The following is a 12528-nucleotide window of genomic DNA, read 5'->3' on the forward strand; positions in this document are numbered from 1 at the left end:
TTATTTGCATTTTTTCCTTCTGAATTGTACTGTGCAGACTGCCCACTGATTTTGACCTGGCTCCATGTACTCTGCATATTTTTGTGCTATTTTTAGACGGAAGTTTTAAAAATGCAGAAAAACAGGAAATTTGTGCGGAGACCTTTGATTTATGAAATAAAATGCCATGAATTCCATGTTTGTTAATCACAGACAGAACATAAAATGTTTCCTGTGTTATGTTTCTAATGCAACATCTCTTCACATGTCGCCAAGTTACTGAAAAACCAAAATGTAAAGTGAAAACATTCTTGTGTCTGAGAGAGAGAGTGAAAGTTTACATTCCAATTAGCCCATCCACTGAATCTGGGAGTTACTGACAAAATAAACATTTCAACCTCCTGCTTTAAAATGGAGACAAATTATTCTTTTCATTGTGGGTCTGCAGACAGTCTATGAATTAATTAAACTATCAAAATAGTCTGTGGACTGAAAATATATATGTTAATAATTCCATTCATTTCTCTCCTGACTGGTTTCCATACACAAAGGCCACAACAAAATAGCTTCTGGATTGTTGATTAGACAGGAGTGAAGTGGATTAAATCTGCAATTTAATATGCACCAGAAATGCAGTATTCAAGTGAAATACATACATTAAAATTATAGGCACCTCTGTAAACATATCTGATTAGCAACCTTTCTTGCAACAAAAGAGCTGTGTGATACTGTAATGAATTTATGGCCTCATGACGCCACACACCATTGCCACATGGAGCGTCATAGCTGCTGTGGGGCTAAAACTCAGAGCCCCCCTGCTCCAAAATCCAGGCTTCTACTCTTTAAACTAAACAAAGATCTCTGTTAGCAGCACATGTCCTAGGCCAGGGGTTCTCAACCTTTTTCTTTCTGAGGCCCCCTGCAACATGCTATAAAAACTCCAGGGCCCAGCGGGGGAGAGGGGAGCTCAGGCTTGGGTGTAGTTTGACTTCTATTTTGGATGGGCAGGGGCCAGCAGGGCTCGAGCCAACTCTGCATGGCAGGGTCCATGGAGGTAACACCACCTCTACCCCGTCTTACCTCAGCAGGCCACCTACTAGTCTGGGTTGGGGGAGGGGGGCAAGCAAAAATTATAACTCAAATGTGGGGGGCTCAGCTGAAAAAGTTTGAAAACAGCTCAGGGGGCAGGAAGAAGGGTAGCTAGGGGCTGTGTGCGGGCGGGGGGGGGGGCTCAGGGTGCAGGAAGAGGGGTAGCTAGGGGCTGTTTGCAGGCGGGGGTGGGGGAGTAGCTAGGGGCTGTGTGCAGGCAGGGGTGAGGGTAGCTCAGGGTGCAGGGAGGAGTAGCTAGGGCTGTGTGCAGGCCCAGGGGTAGCTCAGGGTGCAGGAAGAGGGGTAGCTAGTGGCTGTGTGCAGGCGGGGGTGGGGGGGTAGCTAGGGGCTGTGTGCAGGCAGGGGTGAGGGGAGCTCAGGGTGCAGGGAGAAGGGTACTAGGGGCTATATGCTAAGAAAGCTCCCCTGTGGTTCCTGTTCCTCAAGGGCTCTGCTAGCCACGGAACTGGGTCCCCCTGCCTAGGCATGTGAGCAAAGGGGGCTGCGAGCTGAGGAGCAGTTTCAACCCCCTGCACCAGCAGCAGCAGGAGACGAGGGAACGCTGCAGCTGCCTGCTCCATGGCACCAGCCAGAGCAACAGCTGCCCTGCACTGCCCGTGCCCGGCTCCAACTTCCCACCTCCAACCTGGCCAGGGGGCGGGAAAAGGAGGTGGAGGGGTGGAGCTGCCCCGGGACTGCCCTGCTCTTGCAGTATAGTTGGCGGGGGTGTGTGTGTGCCAAAAACACCGGGCCCTCAGGGCTACTCCGTGGGGAGTGCTGGGAATCAGGGCTTCAACTCTGCGGGTCCTGGCTTCAGCCCTACGGGCTGGGGTATGGGCTCTGGGTTTTAACCGCGGGGGCCCCCGGCCTCCCAAAAGGGTTCATGGACCCCCTGTTGAGAACCACTGTCCTAGGCCAGAGTTAAGCAGTTTAATTCCCTCCAGTAGGAGGCAGTGCTACATGTACAGATGCTTATTCTTTGCAATGACTGTTATTTCATTTTAAATGTTAAACTGTAGTTAGTGGTGGCAAAAGTTGCTGTACTAACAGCCTTGAACTCCTCTGTTTATCTGCAGCACAGGTACAGGATGGGCAATGGTAGCCTAAGCCTCCCCCACATTACTCAGCCAAAGAGCCCCCATCATGAACAGGAGGTGGACAGAAGTTCACTGTCCATGGCCCATTCAGTCCTTGGTGCCTCTGCAGAGACCACCAAAAAAGGTGGCAATAAATGCCAGTGGTGTTTCTGACACTTGTCCATCACAAGCTGGAATGATACTACAAGCTTATTTCACCTATGCCACTGGACAGCCATCATACAGCTAGAACGTCTAGCTACTACTGACCTGGGCCAAATTGAAAACTGATGACCTAAAGCAGAAAGATTCTTATCTCATTCCTAATCCCTTATATCCATCCAGGTCACTCCCGTGTATGATACCTTGAAGGCAACAATACTAGGAGACCTTTTAAACTCCATAGTGTGTTATGGATGAATCTTCTTTCTGCCTACTTGCCAGGTTAGTCAGTGAGCTTCCTGCATCTTTTATTATTAAGCACATCCTGTGAGGTGCTGAGCGTCCTCAATTCCTACTGGTTTCAGTGGGAGTTGAAGGTGGTCAACATTTTGCAAAACTGGGCTCTAACAATGTCCATCACCTGGGACCCAATCATTCCTTACTCAAGTCTAAGGGCCATTTCAATGAGGGCAGATTCTGGTTGTCTCTCTCGGTGCTGTACAATATTTAAATAATAAACTATAAGAATCTTCAGGCAATGTCAACATTAAAAGACTGGCACATCACTTAGCCCTACACCACTGCACAGTCACCTGACTCAAGCCTGGGGAAAGAAATGGGCTCTGTGCCCTATTGTGCCTATATAAAATGAGACTAAAGTTATGACTGAAATCTCTTAAGATTGGAACCTAATCGTTTCCAAATAATGCAGGCAACACAGCAGTACTAAGCAAGAGATCAGGACAGTAAGTGGAGAAACGCACCATTTATTTATGGTGAAAAGCCTGATTTCATTATGTATTATTATCTGTATGATCAATACAGTCACAAATCTTACCAACCTGTTTTCTTTTCTTTGATGTAGCAGGTTTGGACTCAGAGTCTGAGTCAGGCTGCACTGGTTTACTTGTGTTGGTTGATTTTTCCATTTCTTCATCATCAGAAGGATCTGAGAAAAAAATGCAGTTTTTTTTTTTACACACACCTCTCAATTTTCCATTAGAAAAATGTACAACAATAGTGATAATAGCTTCTATTGGGAGACGCTGTAACATCATGCCCAGTTTATTTACATGAAACAACTTCAGCAGCAAGTAACATAGTTCCAAAATACAAGTGATTGAGGATTACTTCCATAGCCACTCTTAATATTTTCAATCCTCTGCTCTATAAGACAATCTGTTTTCCTATCTTTGTGGAATTCAGTGAATAACCTGCTACCTGCAGTATTATTAAATAATAATTTACAACCTCTCCAAGAAATCTCAATCTTGTTCAGCAAAATGCCAAAAACATATTCATTCACTGTTTATTAACTAAAATTCTATACGTTTAGTGACATTGCTCAGCTTTATTTCAAGACAAGTAAAAGCAGGACCCTGATCCATAGCCCAAGATTTCCTATGTTCAGTTGTGGACCAATCCTAATAAATCACTGCTAGATCAACAAACCAGCGACAACACTACTGCTAGCAAATAATAATTTTTAGACCATAGGATTGCTGGGAAAACATCCCTTTCTTGGTAGATTTGTTGGCATTTCTCTTGGAAGAAGTCAGCTACTCACTCCCTCTCCCCCAAGACACAAGATTTGCACTTTGAGAAAAAATAGCTCAGGCTGAAAGTCCAAACTGCTTTATTAGTATTAATTACTTATAAAAGCAAGAATGTGAAACTTGGTGACATGTTCTATTCTATAAAGATATCTATATTCAATTCTGTGTCTAGAATTTTAGGCCATGGGACTCTTATTAGTGATGGTTAGGGAATGTCATCATTCCCACACTTAAAACAGAATGATCAGAAAGCTAAAAAACGCTGATGTTTTGAGAAAAATAATATGGATCAAGGAACATTCTGAATTTTTTTTAAGGGAAGCATTGGGAAGAAAGATCATTCAAAGAGCATTGGGAAGAAAGACCATTCAAGCAGATGTCAAGTTAACCTAGGAAAGAAGTTCAGTGGCTTTTATTCAACTGCAAAAAACTTTCTGATGTAGACCAAATTACTATCAATAGTTACTCCTCTGCTAATCGTCAGAATCTTCATCCTATCAATTTTAATTATTAAAAGTGACTAATTCAATTTCTGTATCAAATAATTTGGGGGATCTTATTTTTTCTGTTCCTAATATGTATTGACAATAGTTGAAATCTCCTGCATTCTGAGCTTAGCAGTGGCCCATCTAAAGATTTTGCTCTTTATTTGAAAAATGTGAACAATATGATACTTTAAGCATTAAATTACAGAAGACATGCCCATTCACTATTATGTAACATCTGCGTGACCACCAGCAGTAAGTACTTACAGGCTCAAGAGATTAATAAAGAGAGACAAAAGAGAGAGACAATGAACTGTATTTGGTACTTACTAACTCACTGTGATTTATCTATTGAAAAATGAAGCATTGGAATGAAAAAGTCTATATAGTCCTCACTCCTCCAGAGATGCAACAATGCACATTAAAGTTTTGCAATAGAAGTTTGGAGATTTTTATAAACAGTTTTCTACACATCAACACAATAATTTGGAATCACATGGGAAAATCCTAACATAACATAATGGTTATCAATGATTTTACATATTTATCCCTGGAGACTATTACATTCTAAGTTCCATGCTTTCTCACATTTTGGAGAATTTGAATTACAGTAAGTATCCTTTGCAAGCTGCTGAGTTTAAAGTTTGTGAGCTTGATAGCTAGTAATGGAAGAAAAAAATCAGTAAACACTCTGTAATAGACTGGATACCATCTGTCATGAAACCATATTGGATATAGATTTGATTACGGAAAACTGTAATCACTCTAGAAGCAGGATGGGGAGTATAAAGGAAATTTGTTTTCTCTCCCACACATGCAACGGCCCCCTCCCTGAGGGACCTATTAACATGCTAATGAACTTTATTCAGATCAGAATTGTGGGCCAAGAAAGAACAGGGAATGGTTTAATGGGATAACATGATTTTAGTCAAATGAACAGCGTGCCATCGCTGGTAAATAGTATCAATGGCCATTGAGGGTCTGGCTGGAGAATCCTGCCTACATGCTCGGGGTTCTACTGATCGCCATATTTGGGGTCGGGAAGGAATTTTCCTCCAGGGTAGATTGGCAGAGGCCCTGGAGGTTTTTCACCTTCCTCCGCAGCATGGGGCGGGGGTCGCTAGCTGGAGGATTCTCTGCTACTTGAAGTCTCTAACCCACAGGATTTGGGGACTTCAACAGCAGAGTCAAGGGAAGGGGGTTGGGACGGCTTTGTGGCCTGCATCATGCGGGAGGTCAGACTAGATGATCATAATGGTCCCTTCTGACCTTAAAGTCTATGAGTCTATGAACAGGCATTCATTTGCCACCTGAAAAGGATCACAAGAGATTTTGAAATCCCAAGAGGAAAGTAAACAAAACCAAACCCTAATATTGCAGATCTAGAGTGGTGGTGAAAAACATCTATTGCCTGGAGCACTGAGTCAAAGGCCTAAGGGAATGATCTGCTTGTCCCAAAGTGGTGTTAAGATAAACACTTTATTATGAGCAGGAACTATGTACCGAAAATGAAGTAACAAAAGTTTCTACTATTCTGTGTAAGTGCAGCCTGCAACTGCCTTGTTCTGGGTTTCTCTGTTTCTGCCCCAACAGAAAGCGTGTCACAGGAAATTGAAGGTAGTATCTAGAGTCTGCAGGAAGTGTGGCATCTCTCCATTCTCTGGAGGACTTAGTCTATACTACAGCACATCTTCCCTGTTTTAAATTTCCTGACTGAACTAAAAAAACACTATAAAACGGTGGTCATCAACCGGTCGATCACGATCGACTGGTCGATCCTGGAGACTCTCCCAGTTGATCATGATGTCTGGCCGCTAAAAGTCCAATGGTGTAGTGGGGCTGCCGCTAAAGCAGGCTTGCTCCCTGCCTGCCCGGCCCCATGCGGCTCCCGGAACTGGCCAGCGCGCCACCTCGGCCCCGGGGAAGGGGAGGGCAGGGGTCTCCCTCTGCGTGCTGCTCCTGCCTGCAAGCACCACCACTGCAGCTCCTTTTGGCCTGGAATGGGGAACTGCGGACAATGGGAGCTGCGGGGGCAGTGCCTGCAGAGGGGCAGCTCGCGGAGCCACGTGCTCCCCCCCCAGGGGCCACAGGGGTGTGTTGGCCCCTTCTAGGAGCAGCGTGGGGCTGGGGCAGGCGGGGAGCCTCCTTAGCCCCACTGTGCCGCTGACCAGGAGCCGCCCAAGGTAAGTGTCGCCTGGCTGGAGCCCGCGCCCCAACCCCAGCCCTGATCCCCTTCCCAGAGCCAACACCCCATGCCCACTCCTGCACCCCGAACTGACTTAAATCTTACGGTTGCTTAAACACAACCCTAACACATCTCAATCTGCTGTATTGCAAACTCTCTTTAGGCAAGTTCTTTCCTGTAACAAGCTGTTCAGTCTCATGCTCAACAACAGGCTCACAGTTGTTTTCAGCTAGTATGTCTGCTCTCACTTCATTTGTCTCGGCCAAGTTTTCAGGTATCTTGAGCAGATACGTACAATTCCTTTGTAAGATTTTGCTTTCCTCTGTGATCACGGAGTACAAGTTAGGTGACTCCTCTTTGATCACTATAGCTTGGACTGGCCAGTGTCCATCTTGCCAAATTCTCACTTTGTTTTTTAACTGTGGAGGGGGTCTTGCTCCTTTATTGTATTGTCTGATTGTACTTTCCCAGTTTTTCCCCTCACTATCAAACACTTCTTAATCATCCTTTCCATTGTCCCATACCTGATAATCAAGTATTTATATGTCTGTTGTAGAAGAGTTCAGTGGATGACTTTCCACATTGCAGCAATGTAGTGCTATAGCTGAGTAGTGCTAAGTATGGATCTTCTCTTGCATCCACTGCTTTTTTGATCAAGTTCTTCAGTATACATAGTACACATTCGGATAATCCATTGATCTCACAGTATGTGGGACTAGATGTCTCATGATGAAAGCCATACATTTTACCAAAGTCCAGGAAATCCCTATTCTTGAACTGTGGTCCATTGCCAGTTATTGTTCTTGAAATTCCATGATGTGCAAATCAGATTTACGTTGCCTGACTATTGGTGCTGCTGTGGTATCTTCAAGTGTGTTTACTTCTGGGAAATTGGGTAGGTACTCCATTATAAATACATGATCATGTCTTCTCAAGATGAACATGTGAATTCCAACTTTGTCTCGTAGAATCTCAAGTTGTTCATATGGTACCATTGGTTTTTTCATCTGGGAATCTTTATATTTCTGACATGTTCCACTCCCGCTCACCATTTCTTCAATGTCACTGTTCATCCGTGGCCACAATAAAACTTCTCCTTTTCTGATTTGGTCATTCCCAGGTGCCCTTCATGTATCTGTTCCAATATTTCCCTCCTCATCTCTGTGGGAAGCACAATCTGTGTTCCCTTCAAGAGCACTTCTGAGATCACTGATAGGGAATAGGCAGGTAGGAAATGTTTTTTCCCTCCTTTACACTTGTATCTCTGCTTACATCATTTTATCTTTAGCCTAAAAATGCACCATGTGACATTTAGCATATTCACATGTATGTTAACTGCTGGATCCAGATCATCAGGCTGTATATTGTCAGATGGAACATATGATCTTGTTAATGTGTCTACCCTTACTAAGTGGCATCCAGGTTAGAACTCCAGGATCACATCATGCTTTTGTAATTTCAAAAGTAGTCACTGTATTTTTGGTTATGCCTCACAAAGTCCCTTTTGTGTACTGCAATCAATGGACTGTGACCAATTTCTGCTTTGAAGATATGACCACAGAGAAAGTGATGAAATCGTGTACATCCATACACCAGACCTAATGTCTCTCTTTCAATTTGTGCCTATATATTCTCTGCAGCTGTCACAGCCCTTGATGCATTTGAGGCTGGCAACCAATCAGTTCCATGATACTGAAATACTACTATTCCCAGCTCTCATTTCAAGTTGTCTGTGGAGAGTTTAATGTCTTTCAATCAGTCAAAAAATTGCAGCACTGGAGCTGGTATCAGAATGTGCTTTAAATCACATTAGGCATCTACACTCATTTGGTGACCTTGTGAAATGTCTTAGATGAACTGTGTGTGCAGTACAGGTAGACATGTATTTGCTGACATAATTCAACACACCTAGCAGCCTTTGAATTATCTTTCTATCTTCAGGTCTCAGTATGTTCAGTATTGCTTCAATCTTTGATTCACTGAGCAAGATTCCCTTGGAGGTCAGTCTCTCTCCCAAGTATGTTATTTTCATTGCTTGAAATTGGCCTTATTCACCTTAAGGTTATTAGCTCTCGCAATTTCCAAATACTTTCTTCAGTTGTTCCTGATGTTCAATGGTAGTGCTGCCCCAAAATTATTATACATCATCAATGTACACTTTCACACCTGCTAATTCCTCTCACTCATTGTACGGGGAAATACTTCTGGAGCCGAATATAGTGTCTTGGGAAGTAGTTTGTGCCAAATGGTGGGTTGAAAGCGCAGATCTTGGAGATCTGAGTATCTGAGAGGATATGCCAAAATCCAAATGAAGCAACTAATTTGCTGAATAATTTGGCTCCTGCTATCTCAGACAACAGTTCACTTTTTTGAGGCCAAGTGGAAGTTTTCTCTTTTTATGTTTTTGTTCACTCCTTTGGGTCCATACATAGCCATTGTCCCCCTCATTTTTCATTAAGGAGTGAACCCAATTGGTCGGTGGTTCTATTCTCTGAATGATACCATTTACTGTCATGTTTCATAGCTGTTCTTTTAGCCTTTTTCTTAAGGCTTGTGGAACTTTTCATCCAACATGTAATTAATGTTACTTACCTTCTGGAAATTGGAGATCTTCGAGATGTGTCGTCCCTTTGGGCTATTCACTGTGGGTGTGCATGTGCTCCATGCATCTGAGACCATCAGATTTTCAGTAGCAGTGTCCATTGGTCTGTGTCTGCACCTTATGCTCTGAAATGAGGGTTTCTGTCTCAGCATGAAGTGTCCTAGGAAACCACAGCCTGCATCCACTGGTGCTGGAACAATTTATATAGTGGGGGTGATGAGAGCCATTGAATCAAACGTATATGATGGAAATCACTTCAAGCCAGCGGGTGAAGCCACACCCCCTAGTTCCAGCACCTGTGCCGGCATCTAGAGTCTACAGGAAGTGTGGCATCTCTACATTTGTTGGAGGACTTATTCTCCTATAGCACAACTCAGGGAAACCTTAGTGGCCACGAGGGGTGACCAGAATAAGGGGCCACAGGTTACATTTTAAAAACTCTTAAATAGAACACGTTTACTCAAAAATAGACATTTCAGTTCAATGAAGGATATAAAGTCCTATACAATCTAGCCCTGGACAACAGCCAAGTCTGATAACGTACAATTTTGTAGATTCATCAGGTTAAGCAAGTTCATTTAGATCTTAGAGTTCAGGTGTTTGTGTCAGTCCATCAAATTCTCACTCTCTTTGTTCCCCTGCTAATATAATATCCTCTTAGAGGCCCACCTGGGAGTGAGTGTTTCCTTCTCTGTGCCATCAACCCCACTTCCTTCCAAAGTGCCTGCGGATTATGCTCTCCAGTCACATAGGTATGGTAGATATGACCCTTCATTAGCACTGTGACCTGTGGCTAGAAAGGGTTAAATATCATGCAAAATAAATAACCCTCAAAAGACATGTGGGGAGATAATGTTTGTGTTTTTGTGTATTTACATAATGTATGAGTAGGGTTGACAATGTAATCAACAGTCCCTGTCTATGCTGTATTCTGATATAATTTAAATGAATTGTAAACACGGGATATCTCAGTATACATCTCTCTTTGAAATGTACTGTGAATGGTGGAGGAACAAGCAAATGGTCTTATGTTAATTCGTATAGCTAAGTACCAGTGATGCACTTCCTTCGAAGTCATCCTAATTACCTTTTGTTCCCTGAGGAACTCCAACTTGTCAAAAGACATGAAATTGTATAAAAGATCCTTGGATCCTGATTCTGTCATCTCAGATCTGCTTAGGCTTCATCGGGGGACGTTTGAGTTGCAAGACTGAGGTCCCATTTACGCTGGTACGCCCTGAATATGATATTTGGACATTGGACTATAAACTATGAACTATTTCTGAAAGAACCCTTTGCAACTAAAAAGCTCTCTATCTCTGTTATGAATCTGCACCTAAATGAATTGAAGTCATGTCTGTATGTATATTGATCTTCTAACATACTCTCTCTTTTGTTTTTTAATAAATTTTAGTTTAGTTAATGAGAATTGGCTGTAGTGCATATTTGGTAAGAACTGAAACATTCATTAACCTGGGAGATAATGTGTCCAATCCTTTGGGATTGGTAGAACCTTTTCTTTTATATGATGAAATAAGATTTACAGAAATTTTCATCATATTTGATGTGGGTACCTGGATGGAGGCCTGACCCTGGATCACTTTAAGGGAACTGTGTTGTTTGGATTTGGGGGAGCAACTTCTCTGGCTGTACTGAGAAGGCATTAGCGACAAACCAGATAAGGCATCCTGCTTTTGCAAGTGATAGGTTCACTCTCTGTTCCACCACCCAACAGGAAGCTTGTAGAGTTACCAACTTCAACACAACCTGCTGTAACCCTGCAGTGTATTCTATGGCCTGGTTATTTGAATGCAGAGCAGTCCATCCAACGGTTCAACCCCACCATCCAATCCATCCAAGTCCATACTGGAATATATTTGTGTATCTGTGCAAATGATCCATCAGTTGCTTCTCAGGAATACTTGTCACATACTGTTACTAACAGGCACTCCATGGGGAACAAGGAAAACTGACAGCTATCTTTAAACATTTCTTTATAAATCCTAATCTCGCATATCCAGAAAGGGAAGAGTGAGAGTCTTTAACAGTAAGTCATCAATACCCCTTCTCTTGTATCTAGCCTGGTACTCTACTGGTTACATAAATCTAAGAGCGGACAAATGGTGTCCATGATATAACCTCACAAACAATGCACCACCTGTTCACTGCCTGTCTAAGTTTTGGACCACACTACGGTGCAAGATCCTTGTCCTCTTTCAGCTTGGAATGAAAATAAGAGCAGGCTCTGAACACAATAACAAATGTCCTATATGCACACGTCTCCAGTTTGAGTATGTCTTAATGAACTATTTCTTATTCTACATGACATCTGGACTTGGCACCTATTCTGGAAACAGTCATTCATATCCCAGCAATATAGTAGGTGGCTTCAAACTATCATTGTTTATGACACCACGTCAACTCCAGTTCTAGCAATGCTAGAAATATTTTGTTGCGTATGCTCAAATGCCACAAGGCCAGATTCTGCCACTCTTACTCAGATTAAGCAGTACCTTACTCTGTGGATAGTTATGGGTTGCTCACAGAGTAAAGTACTACTCAATGTGAGTAAATGTGGCAGCACCTCTCCCACAGAATTAAGACAAAACCAGTTCCTCCTTCATATTATCGGTTGTGTTTCCTAAGTGTCCCTTTCAATGTTCCAGAATCTGGTTTATTAATAAATTGTTGACTTGTACCTTTATTGACATGTTAGTGACTTGATGTCCATGCACCGATGGAACAGTTTACTGCATGGATGCTGTTATTTAAAGGAACAGTTGTCTGTATCAATTTTCCTATTGATACAACATAACACCTATACTGGTGTTTATTCTCATATAAGGTTATTGCATTTTCACTTAATGCTTTTGATCTGGATAACTAAATAAAAGTGCTGGTAAGGGTTTTGGTGCTGTTTCACTTTTTCTTTCAGTACCACACCACAGCAGCTGTATCTCACATCTGCCAGAACTAACAGACTCCTTGTGACCCAAAGCACCCCTATATTCTCACTGTATGCACCACTTCAATAATACTTGTACAAAATATGCTTTGTTAGGTATCATATGAAAGCCAATAACACACTGGTTATTAATATTGTTGTAAAATGCATGTGTTAACTTATATGTGAAGTTATGACTTCCCTCAGCATGATGTTTAAGCCAGACAAGACAGCCTAGCCCAGGTGATAAACATGTCTGTCTTAGACAATGGAGTATGGGTTTACCTCAATTTACATATGAACAGTAAATAAAGCTATCAAGCTAAACCAGTAGAGGGTATCTTGTTCCTGAACTCAAGAGACAGAGAATTAACAATGGTTCTTGCACTCCAGAGAAACACAGGAGACTGAATCCCCAGGATGCCTTTCTGACTTGTAAGATAAAGAAAT

The 12528-nt window shown here is 42.6% G+C and overlaps 1 protein-coding gene across 5 annotated transcripts in view; it reads right to left on the minus strand.

The window, feature by feature from the left end:
• The window catches only part of CMSS1 (cms1 ribosomal small subunit homolog), a 59854-nt gene that overhangs the window by 31074 nt on the left and 16252 nt on the right, over positions 1 to 12528 (minus strand). For all 5 annotated transcript variants that reach the window (XM_034789987.1, XM_034789962.1, XM_034789951.1 and 2 more), the window contains exon 2: positions 3149 to 3255. In XM_034789987.1, the coding sequence (XP_034645878.1) occupies positions 3149 to 3255 (107 nt within the window). The remainder of the gene's footprint in view (positions 1 to 3148; positions 3256 to 12528) is intronic.

Source organism: Trachemys scripta, chromosome 1, assembly GCF_013100865.1.
Source record: "Trachemys scripta elegans isolate TJP31775 chromosome 1, CAS_Tse_1.0, whole genome shotgun sequence".
Lineage (NCBI taxonomy): Eukaryota > Metazoa > Chordata > Testudines > Emydidae > Trachemys > Trachemys scripta.